Below are 15,830 nucleotides of genomic sequence, written 5' to 3'. Positions count from 1 at the left end.
TACGATAGGACAGACATCTGCATACGGTATGACCGTCATCTGCCTTCGTTTGGACAGATATCTGCATACGATAGAAAAGACATCTGTATACGATAGGACAGACATCTGCATACGGTAGGAGACATCTGCATACGATAGGACAGACATCTGCATACGATAGGAAAGACTTCTGCATACGGTAGGACAGACATCTGCATACGATAGGACAGACATCTGCATACGATAGAAAAGACATCTGTATACGATAGGACAGACATCTGCATACGATAGAAAAGACATCTGTATACGATAGGACAGACATCTGCATACGTTTGGACAGACATCTGCATACGATAGGAAAGACTTCTGCATACGACAGGACAGACATCTGCATACGGTAGGACAGACATCTGCGTACGTTTGGACAGACATCTGCATACGTTTGGACAGACATCTGCATATGATTGGACAGACATCTGCATACGACAGGACAGACATCTGCATACGACAGGACAGACATCTGCATACGGTGGGACAGACATCTGCATACGTTTGGACATACATCTGCATATGATTGGACAGACATCTGCATACGATAGGAAAGACTTCTGCATACGATAAGACAGACATCTGCATACGACAGGAGACACATCTGCATATGATTGGTCAGACTTCTGCATACGATAGGACAGACTTCTGCATATGATTGGACAGACATCTGCATTCACTAGGACAGACATCTGCATACGTTTGGACATACATCTGCATACGATAGGACAGACATCTGCATACGTTTGGACATACATCTGCATACGATAAGACAGACATCTGCATACGATAAGACAGACATCTGCATACGTTTGGACAGACATCTGTATTCGCTAGGACATACATCTGCATACGGTAGGACAGACATCTGCATTCGCTAGGACAGACATCTGCATACGATAGGACAGACATCTGCATACGGTATGACCGTCATCTGCCTTCGTTTGGACAGATATCTGCATACGATAGAAAAGACATCTGTATACGATAGGACAGACATCTGCATACGGTATGACCGTCATCTGCCTTCGTTTGGACAGATATCTGCATACGATAGAAAAGACATCTGTATACGATAGGACAGACATCTGCATACGGTAGGAGACATCTGCATACGATAGGACAGACATCTGCATACGTTTGGACAGACATCTGCATACGATAGGAAAGACTTCTGCATACGGTAGGACAGACATCTGCATACGATAGGACAGACATCTGCATACGATAGAAAAGACATCTGTATACGATAGGACAGACATCTGCATACGATAGAAAAGACATCTGTATACGATAGGACAGACATCTGCATACGTTTGGACAGACATCTGCATACGATAGGAAAGACTTCTGCATACGACAGGACAGACATCTGCATACGGTAGGACAGACATCTGCGTACGTTTGGACAGACATCTGCATACGTTTGGACAGACATCTGCATATGATTGGACAGACATCTGCATACGACAGGACAGACATCTGCATACGACAGGACAGACATCTGCATACAACAGAACAGACATCTGCATACGGTGGGACAGACATCTGCATACGATAGGAAAGACTTCTGCATACGATAAGACAGACATCTGCATACGACAGGAGACACATCTGCATATGATTGGTCAGACTTCTGCATACGATAGGACAGACTTCTGCATATGATTGGACATCTGCATACGATAGGACAGACATATGCGTACGTTTGGACAGACATCTGCATACGTTTGGACATATATCTACATACGATAGGAAAGACATCTGCCTACATTTGGACAGACATCTGCATACGGTGGGACAGACATCTGCATATGATAGGACAGACATCGGCATTCGATAGAAAAGACATCTGTATACGATAGGACAGACATCTGCATACGATAGGACAGACATCTGCATACGTTTGGACATACATCTGCATACGATAGGACAGACATCTGCATACGTTTGGACATACATCTGCATACGATAAGACAGACATCTGCATACAGTAGGACAGACATCTGCATACGTTTGGACAGACATCTGCATACGTTTGGACAGACATCTGCATTCACTAGGACAGACATCTGCATACGGTGGGACAGACATCTGCATACGTTTGGACAGACATCGTCATATGATTGGACAGACATCTGCATACGACAGGACAGACATCTGCATACGGTAGGACAGACATCTGCGTACGTTTGGACAGACATCTGCATACGTTTGGACAGACATCTGCATATGATTGGACAGACATCTGCATACGACAGGACAGACATCTGCATACGACAGGACAGACATCTGCATACAACAGAACAGACATCTGCATACGATAAGACAGACATCTGCATACGACAGGACAGACATCTGCATATGATTGGACAGACATCTGCATACGATAGGAAAGACTTCTGCATACGATAAGACAGACATCTGCATACGACAGGACAGACATCTGCGTACGTTTGGACAGACATCTGCATACGACAGGACAGACATCTGCATATGATAGGTCACACTTCTGCATACGACAGGACAGACATCTGCATACGACAGGACAGACATCTGCATACGATAAGACAGACATCTGCATACGGTAGGACAGACATCTGCATACGATGGGACAGACATCTGCATTCACTAGGACAGACATCTGCATACGTTTGGACATACATCTGCATACGGTAGGACAGACATCTGCATACGTTTGGACATACATCTGCATACGATAGGACAGACATCTGCATGCGGTGGGACAGACATCTGCATACGGTGGGACAGACATCTGCATACGTTTGGACAGACATCTGCATACGGTAGGACAGACATCTGCATACGTTTGGACATACATCTGCATACGATAGGACAGACATCTGCATGCGGTGGGACAGACATCTGCATACGATAGGACAGACATCTGCATGCGGTGGGACAGACATCTGCATACGGTAGGACAGACATCTGCATACGATAGAAAAGACATCTGTATACGATAGGAAAGACATCTGCATACGTTTGGACAGACATCTGCATACGATAGGACAGACATCTGCATACGATAGGACAGACATCTGCATGTGGTGGGACAGACGTCTGCATACAGTAGGACAGACATATGCATGCGGTGGGACAGACATCTGCATACGGTAGGACAGACATCTGCATGCGGTGGGACAAACATCTGCATACCGTAGGACAGACATCTGCATGCGGTGGGACAGAATTCTGCATACGGTAGGACAGACATCTGCATACGATAGAAAAGACATCTGCATACAGTAGGACAGACATCTGCATACGGTGGGACAGAAATCTTCATACATTTGGACAGACATATGCATACAGTAGGACAGACATCTGCATACGGTGGGACAGACATCTGCATACGTTTGGACAGACATCTGCATACGATAGGACAGACATCTGCATACGATAGGACAGACATCTGCATATGACAGGACAGACATCTGCGTACGTTTGGACAGAAATCTGCATACGTTTGGACATACATCTGCATACGATAGGACAGACATCTGCATATGATAGGACAGACATATGCGTACGTTTGGACATACATCTGCATACGTTTGGACATACATCTACATACGATAGGAAAGACATCTGAGTACATTTGGACATACATCTGCATACGGTAGGACAGACATCTGCATACGGTCGGACAGACATCTGCATACGCTAGGACAGACATCTGCATACGATAGAAAAGACATCTGTATACGATAGGACAGACATCTGCATACGATAGGAAAGACATCTGCATACGTTTGGACAGTCATCTGCATACGATAGGACAGACATCTGCATACGTTTGGACAGACATCTGCATGCGATAGAAAAGACATCTGTATACGATAGGACAGACATCGGCATACGATAGGACAGACATCTGCATACGATAGGACAGACATATGCGAACGTTTGAACAGACATCTACATACGATAGGAAAGACATCTGCGTACATTTGGACAGACATCTGCATACGTTTGGACATACATCTGCATACGGTAGGACAGACATCTGCATACGTTTGGACATACATCTGCATACGCTAGGACAGACATCTGCATACGATAGAAAAGACATCTGTATACGATAGGACAGACATCTGCATACGATAGGAAAGACATCTGCATACGTTTGGACAGACATCTGCATACGATAGAAAAGACATCTGTATACGATAGGACAGACATCGGCATACGATAGGACAGACATCTGCATATGATTGGTCAGACTTCTGCATACGATAGGACAGACATCTGCATACGATAGGACAGACATATGCGAACGTTTGAACAGACATCTACATACGATAGGAAAGACATCTGCGTACATTTGGACAGACATCTGCATACGTTTGGACATACATCTGCATATGATAGGACAGACATCTGCATACGACAGGACAGACATCTGCATATGATTGGACAGACATCTGCATACGGTAGGACAGACATCTGCATACGGTAGGAGAGACATCTGCATATGATTGGTCAGACTTCTGCATACGATAGGACAGACTTCTGCATACGATAGGACAGACATATGCGTACGTTTGGACAGACATCTGCATACGTTTGGACATATATCTACATACGATAGGAAAGACATCTGCCTACATTTGGACAGACATCTGCATACGGTAGGACAGACATCTGCATACGGTGGGACAGACATCTGCATACGATAGGACAGACATCTGCATACGATAGGACAGACATCTGCATACGTTTGGACATACATCTGCATACGATAGGACAGACATCTGCATACGTTTGGACATACATCTGCATACGATAAGACAGACATCTGCATACGATAGGACAGACATATGCGTACGTTTGGACAGACATCTGCATACGTTTGGACATATATCTACATACGATAGGAAAGACATCTGCCTACATTTGGACAGACATCTGCAGACGATAGAAAAGACATCTGTATACGATAGGACAGACATCTGCATACGATAGGACAGACATCTGCATACGATAGGACAGACATCTGCATACGATAGGACAGACATCTGCATACGATAGGACAGACATCTGCATACGATAGGACAGACATCTGCATACGTTTGGACATACATCTGCATACGATAGGACAGACATCTGCATACGTTTGGACATACATCTGCATACGATAAGACAGACATCTGCATACGATGGGACAGACATCTGCATTCACTAGGACAGACATCTGCATACGTTTGGACATACATCTGCATACGATAGGACAGACATCTGCATACGTTTGGACATACATCTGCATACGGTAGGACAGACATCTGCATACGATGGGACAGACATCTGCATACGTTTGGACATACATCTGCATACGATAGGACAGACATCTGCATACGTTTGGACATACATCTGCATACGATAGGACAGACATCTGCATGCGGTGGGACAGACATCTGCATACGGTAGGACAGACATCTGCATACGATAGGACAGACATATGCGAACGTTTGAACAGACATCTACATACGATAGGAAAGACATCTGCGTACATTTGGACAGACATCTGCATACGTTTGGACATACATCTGCATATGATAGGACAGACATCTGCATACGACAGGACAGACATCTGCATATGATTGGACAGACATCTGCATACGGTAGGACAGACATCTGCATACGGTAGGAGAGACATCTGCATATGATTGGTCAGACTTCTGCATACGATAGGACAGACTTCTGCATACGATAGGACAGACATATGCGTACGTTTGGACAGACATCTGCATACGTTTGGACATATATCTACATACGATAGGAAAGACATCTGCCTACATTTGGACAGACATCTGCATACGGTAGGACAGACATCTGCATACGGTGGGACAGACATCTGCATACGATAGGACAGACATCTGCATACGATAGGACAGACATCTGCATACGTTTGGACATACATCTGCATACGATAGGACAGACATCTGCATACGTTTGGACATACATCTGCATACGATAAGACAGACATCTGCATACGATAGGACAGACATATGCGTACGTTTGGACAGACATCTGCATACGTTTGGACATATATCTACATACGATAGGAAAGACATCTGCCTACATTTGGACAGACATCTGCAGACGATAGAAAAGACATCTGTATACGATAGGACAGACATCTGCATACGATAGGACAGACATCTGCATACGATAGGACAGACATCTGCATACGATAGGACAGACATCTGCATACGATAGGACAGACATCTGCATACGATAGGACAGACATCTGCATACGTTTGGACATACATCTGCATACGATAGGACAGACATCTGCATACGTTTGGACATACATCTGCATACGATAAGACAGACATCTGCATACGATGGGACAGACATCTGCATTCACTAGGACAGACATCTGCATACGTTTGGACATACATCTGCATACGATAGGACAGACATCTGCATACGTTTGGACATACATCTGCATACGGTAGGACAGACATCTGCATACGATGGGACAGACATCTGCATACGTTTGGACATACATCTGCATACGATAGGACAGACATCTGCATACGTTTGGACATACATCTGCATACGATAGGACAGACATCTGCATGCGGTGGGACAGACATCTGCATACGGTAGGACAGACATCTGCATACGGTAGGACAGACATCTGCATTCGCTAGGACAGACATCTGCATACAGTAGGACAGACATCTGCATACGATAGGACAGACATCTGCATATGTTTGGACATACATCTGCATACGATAGGACAGACATCTGCATACGGTAGGACAGACATCTGCATACGATGGGACAGACATCTGCATACGGTGGGACAGACATCTGCAGACGATAGAAAAGACATCTGTATACGATAGGACAGACATCTGCATACGATAGGACAGACATCTGCATACGTTTGGACATACATCTGCATACGATAGGACAGACATCTGCATACGTTTGGACATACATCTGCATACGATAAGACAGACATCTGCATACGGTAGGACAGACATCTGCATACGATGGGACAGACATCTGCATTCACTAGGACAGACATCTGCATACGTTTGGACATACATCTGCATACGATAGGACAGACATCTGCATACGTTTGGACATACATCTGCATACGATAGGACAGACATCTGCATGCGGTGGGACAGACATCTGCATACGGTAGGACAGACATCTGCATACGGTAGGACAGACATCTGCATTCGCTAGGACAGACATCTGCATACAGTAGGACAGACATCTGCATGCGGTGGGACAGACATCTGCATACGGTAGGACAGACATCTGCATACGATAGAAAAGACATCTGTATACGATAGGAAAGACATCTGTATACGTTTGGACAGACATCGGCATACGATAGGACAGACATCTGCATGTGGTGGGACAGACGTCTGCATACAGTAGGACAGACATATGCATGCGGTGGGACAAACATCTGCATACCGTAGGACAGACATCTGCATGCGGTGGGACAGACATCTGCATACGATAGAAAAGACATCTGCATACAGTAGGACAGACATCTGCATACGGTGGGACAGACATCTGCATACGTTTGGACAGACATCTCCATACGGTTGGACAGACATCTGCATACGGTGGGACAGAAATCTTCATACGTTTGGACAGACATCTGCATACAGTAGGACAGACATCTGCATACGGTGGGACAGACATCTGCATACGTTTGGACAGACATCTGCATACGATAGGACAGACATCTGCATACGATAGGACAGACATCTGCATATGACAGGACAGACATATGCGTACGTTTGGACATACATCTGCATACGGTAGGACAGACATCTGCATACGATAGAAAAGACATCTGTATACGATAGGACAGACATCTGCATACGATAGGAAAGACATATGCGTACGTTTGGACATACATCTGCATACGGTAGGACAGACATCTGCATACGGTCGGACAGACATCTGCATACGATAGAAAAGACATCTGTATACGATAGGACAGACATCTGCATACGATAGGAAAGACATCTGCATACGTTTGGACAGACATCTGCATACGATAGGACAGACATCTGCATATGATTGGTCAGACTTCTGCATACGATAGGACAGACATCTGCATACGATTGGTCAGACTTCTGCATACGATAGGACAGACTTCTGCATATGATTGGACAGACATCTGCATACGATAGGAAAGACATCTGCGTACATTTGGACATACATCTGCATACGGTAGGACAGACATCTGCATACGGAAGGATAGACATCTGCATATGATAGGACAGACATCTGCATACGATAGGACAGACATCTGCATACAATAGGACAGACATCTGCATACAGTAGGACAGACATCTGCATACGACAGGACAGACATCTGCATACGACAGGACAGACATCTGCATACGACAGGACAGACATCTGCATACGACAGGACAGACATCTGCATACGATAAGACAGACATCTGCATACGACAGGACAGACATCTGCATACGACAGGAAAGACATCTGCATATGATAGGACAGACTTCTGCATATGATTGGACAGACATCTGCATACGACAGGACAGACATCTGCATATGATTGGTCAGACTTCTGCATACGGTAGGAGACACATCTGCATATGATTGGTCAGACTTCTGCATACGATAGGACAGACATCTGCATACGATAGGACAGACATATGCGTACGTTTGGACAGACATCTGCATACGGTAGGACAGACATCTGCATACGGTGGGACAGACATCTGCATACGGTAGGACAGACAACTGTATACGATAGAAAAGACATCTGTATACGATAGGACAGACATCTGCATACGATAGGAAAGACATCTGCATACGTTTGGACAGACATCTGCATACGTTTGGAAAGACATCTGCATACGATAGGACAGACATCTGCATACGGTGGGACAGACATCTGCATATGACAGGACAGACATCTGCATACGATAGGACAGACATCTGCATATGATAGGACATACATCTGCATACGTTTGGACAGACATCTGCATACGACAGGACAGACATCTGCATACGATAGGACATACATCTGCATACGTTTGGACAGACATCTGCATACAGTAGGAAAGACATCTGCATACGTTTGGACAGACATCTGCATACGACAGGACAGACATCTGCATACGATAGGACATACATCTGCATACGTTTGGACAGACATCTGCATACAGTAGGAAAGACATCTGCATACGTTTGGACAGACATCTGCATACGACAGGACAGACATCTGCATATGATAGGACATACATCTGCATACGTTTGGACAGACATCTGCATACAGTAGGAAAGACATCTGCATACGTTTGGACAGACATCTGCATACGACAGGACAGACATCTGCATACGATAGGACAGACATCTGAATACGACAGGACAGACATCTGCATATGATAGGACAGACATCTGCATACGTTTGGACATACATCTGCATATGGTAGGAGAGACATCTGCATACGATAGGACAGACATCTGCATACGGTAGGACAGACATCTGCATATGAGAGGACAGACATCTGCATATTATAGGACAGACATCTGCATACGTTTGGACATACATCTGAATACGACAGGACAGACATCTGCATACGATAGGACAGACATCTGCATATGATAGGACAGACATCTGCATACGTTTGGACATACATCTGAATACGTTTGGACAGACATCTGCATACGTTTGGACAGAAATCTGCATACGTTTGGACAGACATCTGCATACGATAGGACAGACATCTGCATATGATAGGACAGACATCTGCATACGTTTGGACATACATCTGCATACGACAGGACAGACATCTGCATACGTTTGGACAGACATCTGCATATGATAGGACAGACATCTGCATACGTTTGGACATACATCTGCATACGATAGGACAGACATCTGCATATGATAGGACAGACATCTGCATACGTTTGGACAGACATCTGCATACGTTTGGACAGACATCTGCATATGATAGGACAGACATCTGCATATGATAGGACAGACATCTGCATACGTTTGGACAGACATCTGCATACGTTTGGACAGACATCTGCATATGATAGGACAGACATCTGCATACGTTTGGACAGACATCTGCATATGATAGGACAGACATCTGCATATGATAGGACAGACATCTGCATATGATAGGACAGACATCTGCATACGGTGGGACAGACATTTGCATTCGCGAGGACAGACATCTGCATACGGTAGGACAGACATCTGCATACGATTGGAAAGACATCTGCATACGGTGGGACAGAAATCTTCATACGTTTGGACAGACATCTGCATACGTTTGGACAGACATCTGCATACGTTTGGACAGACATCTGCATACGACAGGACAGATATCTGCATACGTTTGGACAGACATCTGCATACGTTTGGACAGACTTCTGCATACGGTAGGACAGACATCTGCATATAATAGGACAGACATCTGCATACGGTGGGACAGACATCTGCATTCGGTGGGACAGACATCTGCATACGGTGGGACAGACATCTGCATACGGTGGGACAGACATCTGCATACGGTGGGACAGACATCTGCATACGGTGGGACAGACATCTGCATACGGTGGGACAGACATCTGCATACGGTGGGACAGACATCTGCATTCGGTGGGACAGACATCTGCATTCGGTGGGACAGACATCTGCATTCGGTGGGACAGACATCTGCATTCGGTGGGACAGACATCTGCATTCGGTGGGACAGACATATTGGTGAAAGACTGAAATGGATTTCTCTTCAGCGCTCCGCCGGGTCCAAGACTTGCATCCTGTCCCGGCAGTTTGAAGGACACATGCTGGTGACCTTCGGCTGCAGAGCCATTTGCCTCCGGAGAAACGTTGTATGTTGAGTCTGCTGGCGCTAAACTTCCTCCACTGCCGGCAGAGACGGCATCTTTCTAAAAATCCTTTGTCTTTCTAGGACCACAACTGCTGCGATGGCTTCTTTGGGAAGCACTGTGAGCCGTGTCCTGGGCCGAAGGGGCAGCCCTGCTTCGGCCACGGAGCATGCTCGGCCGGGATTAACGGATCGGGAGTATGTCAGTGTCACCAAGGCTTCAATGGGACGGCATGTGAAACCTGCCAGACTGGAAAATATGGCGTCCACTGTGACCAAGGTTAGCACCAAATAAGATCACAAAGCAACCAATCGTCCAGCAAGAAAGACCACATCAGAGATGTGATTGTATTTATTTCTGATGAGCGTTTCTGGCTCTACGGTGGTGACTGCTTGCACCTGATTGGTTGAGTCGTTTTGGCTCGTCCTCAGATTGTGTCTGCAGGAACGGACGCTGCAGCGAAGGCCTGAACGGAGACGGGACCTGCGAGTGTGACGTCGGTTGGAGGGGCGTCCACTGTGACCAAAGTAAGTCACATGACCAAGAACAGCAGTTTTTAAAGGCGTTATGTTATTTTCCAACCATAAATCCTCTTGTTGAGGACTTGTCTGATGGCACAGCGCCATTACATTCCCCCAAAATTACTGTTTATTTCACACGAAAAAACAAGCTCTGGTATGTCCTGCTGTGACTCTGCAGGACTTAATCCCACATGGCTGCAACTCAGTTTTATACGAGCCTTAGAAAACGGGCTACAATACCTCGTCCCTGCTTTCGTCCACCAGGTGGTGCTTTAGGCAACGCAGACCAGGCAGAGAGTCTCGTCACCATGGAGACAGTTAAGGTTTACAGTCATGTTATAGATGTTCTTGTCTTTCACAAGACATTTATTTGCTTCCAGAAGCAACAAAGTACCAAGTTTTCTTACTTTCATACTGGTCAGTTGGCCGTCGCTCAAACAAATGATATGAGGAGATGTGAGACTGCTTTATGGACCAAAAATTATCACGATGCTTAATTTCCATGCAGACGCTGACCTTCTTCACATTCCACAAAGTAACAGCAGTTCTTTCGTCCCCTCCTGCTGCCAAACCTTTCAGAGATTGGCCCATTGAGGGGTTACAACAGCAAAACCACAAAATAACACATATTAACAAACATCAAACCCAACACAGCATAAATATTTACATATACACATCTATATATTTCTACACATATTATCTATCTAACCTCATACAGTGCATAAACTGTAATTTATTTTATATATACACCCCTATGTACACCCTCCTGCTTGTTTACATGGCATGCTTCTGCAGCTCTAAAGCAGGTTGTTGGACCTACATCCGTCTTTTAGCTCCTGCGCCCTGTCAGGACAAGAGCTCATCATTCCCATTAAACTGCCAAACATTTAGATTTACACACTTGAAACTTGAAAAAAGTAAAAATGTATCAGAAGTTTGTCAGTATTCTAATTCTAATTAAAATTCTCCTCCCAGAGGAAGGATGGCCCCCTCCTCAAACACCCATCTTCAAACAATTTCCATAAAGCAATCAATCAGTGTGTTTACTTGTTACCATCATTCAACATCTACATGAACTATAAAGCAATACTTTACGATCTCCAAGTATCTCCATCATGTTTAATGAAAAATTTCTTATGGCCTCAGACAAAGGACTTGTGTCCGTACTTATCTTGCTTGATCTTAGTGCTGCATTTGATACAGTCGATCATAACATTCTGTTACAGAGACTAGAACAGGTGGTTGGAATTACAGGTACAGCGTTAAGCTGGTTTAAATCATATTTATCTGATAGACTTCAGTTTGTTCATGTAAATGACAAGTCCTCCTCCCAAACTACAGTAAGTCATGGAGTTCCTCAAGGTTCTGTACTTGGACCAATACTCTTCACACTATATATGCTCCCTTTAGGCAAAATTATTAGACAGCATGGAATAAACTTTCATTGTTATGCAGATGATACTCAACTATACTTATCCTTTAAACCAGATGAAACAAATCAGCCCAATAGGCTACAAAATTGTCTCATAGACATAAAGACTTGGATGTCTAGAAATTTTCTCCTCTTAAACTCAGATAAGACTGAAGTAATTCTCGTTGGATCTGAAAAACTCAGAGCTAAATTTTCCGGTTTTGTAATGAACCTGGATGGCATTACTTTAGCTTCCAGTGCTACAGTGAGAAACCTTGGAGTAATATTTGACCCTGACCTGTCCTTTGGCCCACATATTAAGCAGGTTACTAAAACAGCCTTCTTTCATTTACGTAATATAGCCTAAATTAGGGACATTCTGTCTCGGAGTGATGCAGAAAAACTGGTTCACGCTTTTGTTACTTCGAGACAAGATTACTGTAACTCTCTATTACTGGGCTGTCCTAAATATGCCCTGAAAAGCCTTCAGCTGATCCAGAATTCTGCAGCCAGAGTCCTGACCAGAACCAGCATGAGAGATCATATTTCTCCAGTTTTAGCCTCTCTTCATTGGCTGCCTGTTGAATCTAGAATAGAATTTAAAATCCTTCTCCTTACATATAAAGCCCTCCACAACCAGGCACCACTATATATCAAAGACCTCATTGTTCCTTATATACCAAGCAGAGTACTTCGTTCGCAGACTGCAGGCTTACTTGTGGTTCCTAGAGTCTCAAAGAGCCGAGCAGGAGGCAGAGCCTTTGGTTATCAGGCCCCTCTCTTATGGAATAAGCTCCCAGTTAGTGTTAGGGAAGCAGACACCCTCCCCACCTTTAAGACTAGGCTGAAGACTTATCTTTTTGATAAGTCCTATAGCTAGGGATGGTTAGCATCCCTTAGTTATGCTGCTATAGGTTTAGACTGCTGAGGGACATTTCCTGATACACTGAGCTTCTTTCTTTTTCTCTTTACCTCTTTCTTTTACCCCCCATAACAGTGTAGCATCATTAACATGTATGTCTCCTGTCTCAGCAGGTCTCCCTGGCCGGGAGTAGCAGTTCCTGTTGTCTGTTGTCTTTCTGTCCTCTTCCCCCCACACAGCAGAGGCAGATGGCTGCCTGTCCTGAGCCGGGTTCTGCCGGAGGTTTCCTTCCTGTTAAAAGGGAGTTTTTTCCTTCCCACTGTTGCGAGTGTGCTTGCTCAGGATGGGAGATTGAGTTGGACTCAACTCAATCTGTTGGTTTCCTTATATAGGCTGTTATGAATTGGCCTTCATTATGTTTTCCCCTCTGTCTGTAAAGCGTCTTGAGATGGCATTGCCGTGATTTGACGCTATATAAATAAAGTTGAATTGAAATGAATTGAAAAAATACTGAAATGTTTTAGGAGACTTCAGGCGACTAGAGGACAGTAAGAGGACCGACCGTCTCAGAAAAATACATTTGGAGTCTCAACATTATGATGGAAACTCGTAAAAAGTATCTCGTCAGATAAAAGAACCAGAACGAAACCTAAGAAAAACCACTAAAAGGGACTAAAATGTCCATAACCAAGCAGGTCTAGTGGGCAGAGCTTGTAAAGTGCTGGAACGATGTCAAACCAGTCTGCCTGGTCCAGATTCAGACCATTCTGTTTGGTTGCAGGAATTGACTCCAAAGCCGATGAACTCTGTGGATCTGTGAAATGTCACAGCAGCGCAAAGTGAGTCCAGCCAGACACACCACTGAGTTTCCATCTTCTTCATCTCCATCATCCTCACTGTCCATGTTATTCTCCAGCTGTATGATCCAGACGTCCGGCCCCCGCTGCCTCTGCGCTGCAGGTTTCCAAGGAAACGGGACCTTCTGTAAAGGTAAGACTGAAGCTCCACACAGCTGCTCATTGATGATGATGATGATGATGATGATGATGATGATGGTGGTGATTTGTTCAGCTGTCGACCCGTGTCTGGTGGATAATGGCGGCTGCAGTTTGTACGCGGTCTGTAAAAGAACTCGACCAGGTCGCAGGGACTGCGTCTGTATCGGCGGCTTCACCGGCGACGGTCTGGTGTGTGTCGGTAGGTTCACCTTTCTGACTGAGATTTTCTCAGGTGGTTCTGGACAGAAGAACTGATAAATGCTGTTCTAGAGGAAGTTGTTGAGGTAACTGTTTTTCCAGGTTATTTGTGTTTGAGGTCTTCTATATAGAAAGGTCTTTAAGCATATCGAGGTGACAGAAAGTGTGATGTACTTCTCACAAACTCATCAGGTGAAACGTCAGGAGTCGAGTTTGGAACAGTAACAGATGAAGCCTTTTTGCTCTACCATTTGTAGTGTCCATGAGGAGTTTATAAATTTGTGGAAATAAACCTGCCTGAGCATCTCTAACAACTGGTTAGTATTACTGTTTCACATGTCAGACATTTGTCTGATATATTATAAACTTAAATCTCAACCAACATAGTGACAAACGTGAAAGACTCCTCGCTAACTAATTAAAAGCAAACAGGGTCCAGAGGGAAATAAGAGGAACCAATGAGTAAACTTGTGGTGACAAAGACAGTTTATTTGTAAAAAGGTGGAGTCAGCGGTGCAAGTTGGCAGGCGAGCAGGCAGCTGAGGGACTGGACTGGCTGGTTGTTTCAGAGAAGTGTTCGCAACGATCCGGCGAATCAGGGTAGATATACTGCAGCCATGAAAATGAGAAAAATCTGCCAAGAACAAAGGCTCCACCTATCACACACCACACACACACACCAGGGCCTTCAGACCCATGACATCCCGTTAAGGATTCAGCAGGATATATCCTGATAGAAAAAAATAACATTTTCAGGGATTTCTATAAAACACTAGAAATTTTGCTATTACATAACAGAAAGTGTGAATGCGATAATGTGTAATTACTGATGTTTAATGCAAAAAGGCTGAATGTGTCACTGAAATGTGTGGCTGCATATTCCAGCAGCAAGCAGATGTGCAGAATTTTTTTCCAATCTGAT

General features: G+C 44.6%; 1 protein-coding gene across 1 annotated transcript in view; it reads left to right on the top strand.

Annotated features, from left to right (window-relative positions):
- stab2 (stabilin 2) overlaps nucleotides 1-15,830 on the top strand; it is a gene marked incomplete at both ends in the record, with an annotated part of 190,280 nt that overhangs the window by 40,062 nt on the left and 134,388 nt on the right. The window contains 5 exons of the mRNA XM_079263431.1: nucleotides 10,823-10,921; nucleotides 11,002-11,197; nucleotides 11,350-11,445; nucleotides 14,494-14,551; nucleotides 14,629-14,702. Coding sequence (XP_079119557.1) covers nucleotides 10,823-10,921; nucleotides 11,002-11,197; nucleotides 11,350-11,445; nucleotides 14,494-14,551; nucleotides 14,629-14,702 — 523 coding nt within the window. The remainder of the gene's footprint in view (nucleotides 1-10,822; nucleotides 10,922-11,001; nucleotides 11,198-11,349; nucleotides 11,446-14,493; nucleotides 14,552-14,628; nucleotides 14,703-15,830) is intronic.

Source organism: Telmatherina bonti (assembly GCF_933228915.1).
Source record: "Telmatherina bonti genome assembly, chromosome: 23".
Taxonomy (NCBI): domain Eukaryota; kingdom Metazoa; phylum Chordata; class Actinopteri; order Atheriniformes; family Telmatherinidae; genus Telmatherina; species Telmatherina bonti.
Note: the sequence above shows the minus strand (reverse complement) of the source record. Positions and strands in the feature narration are given on the sequence as shown.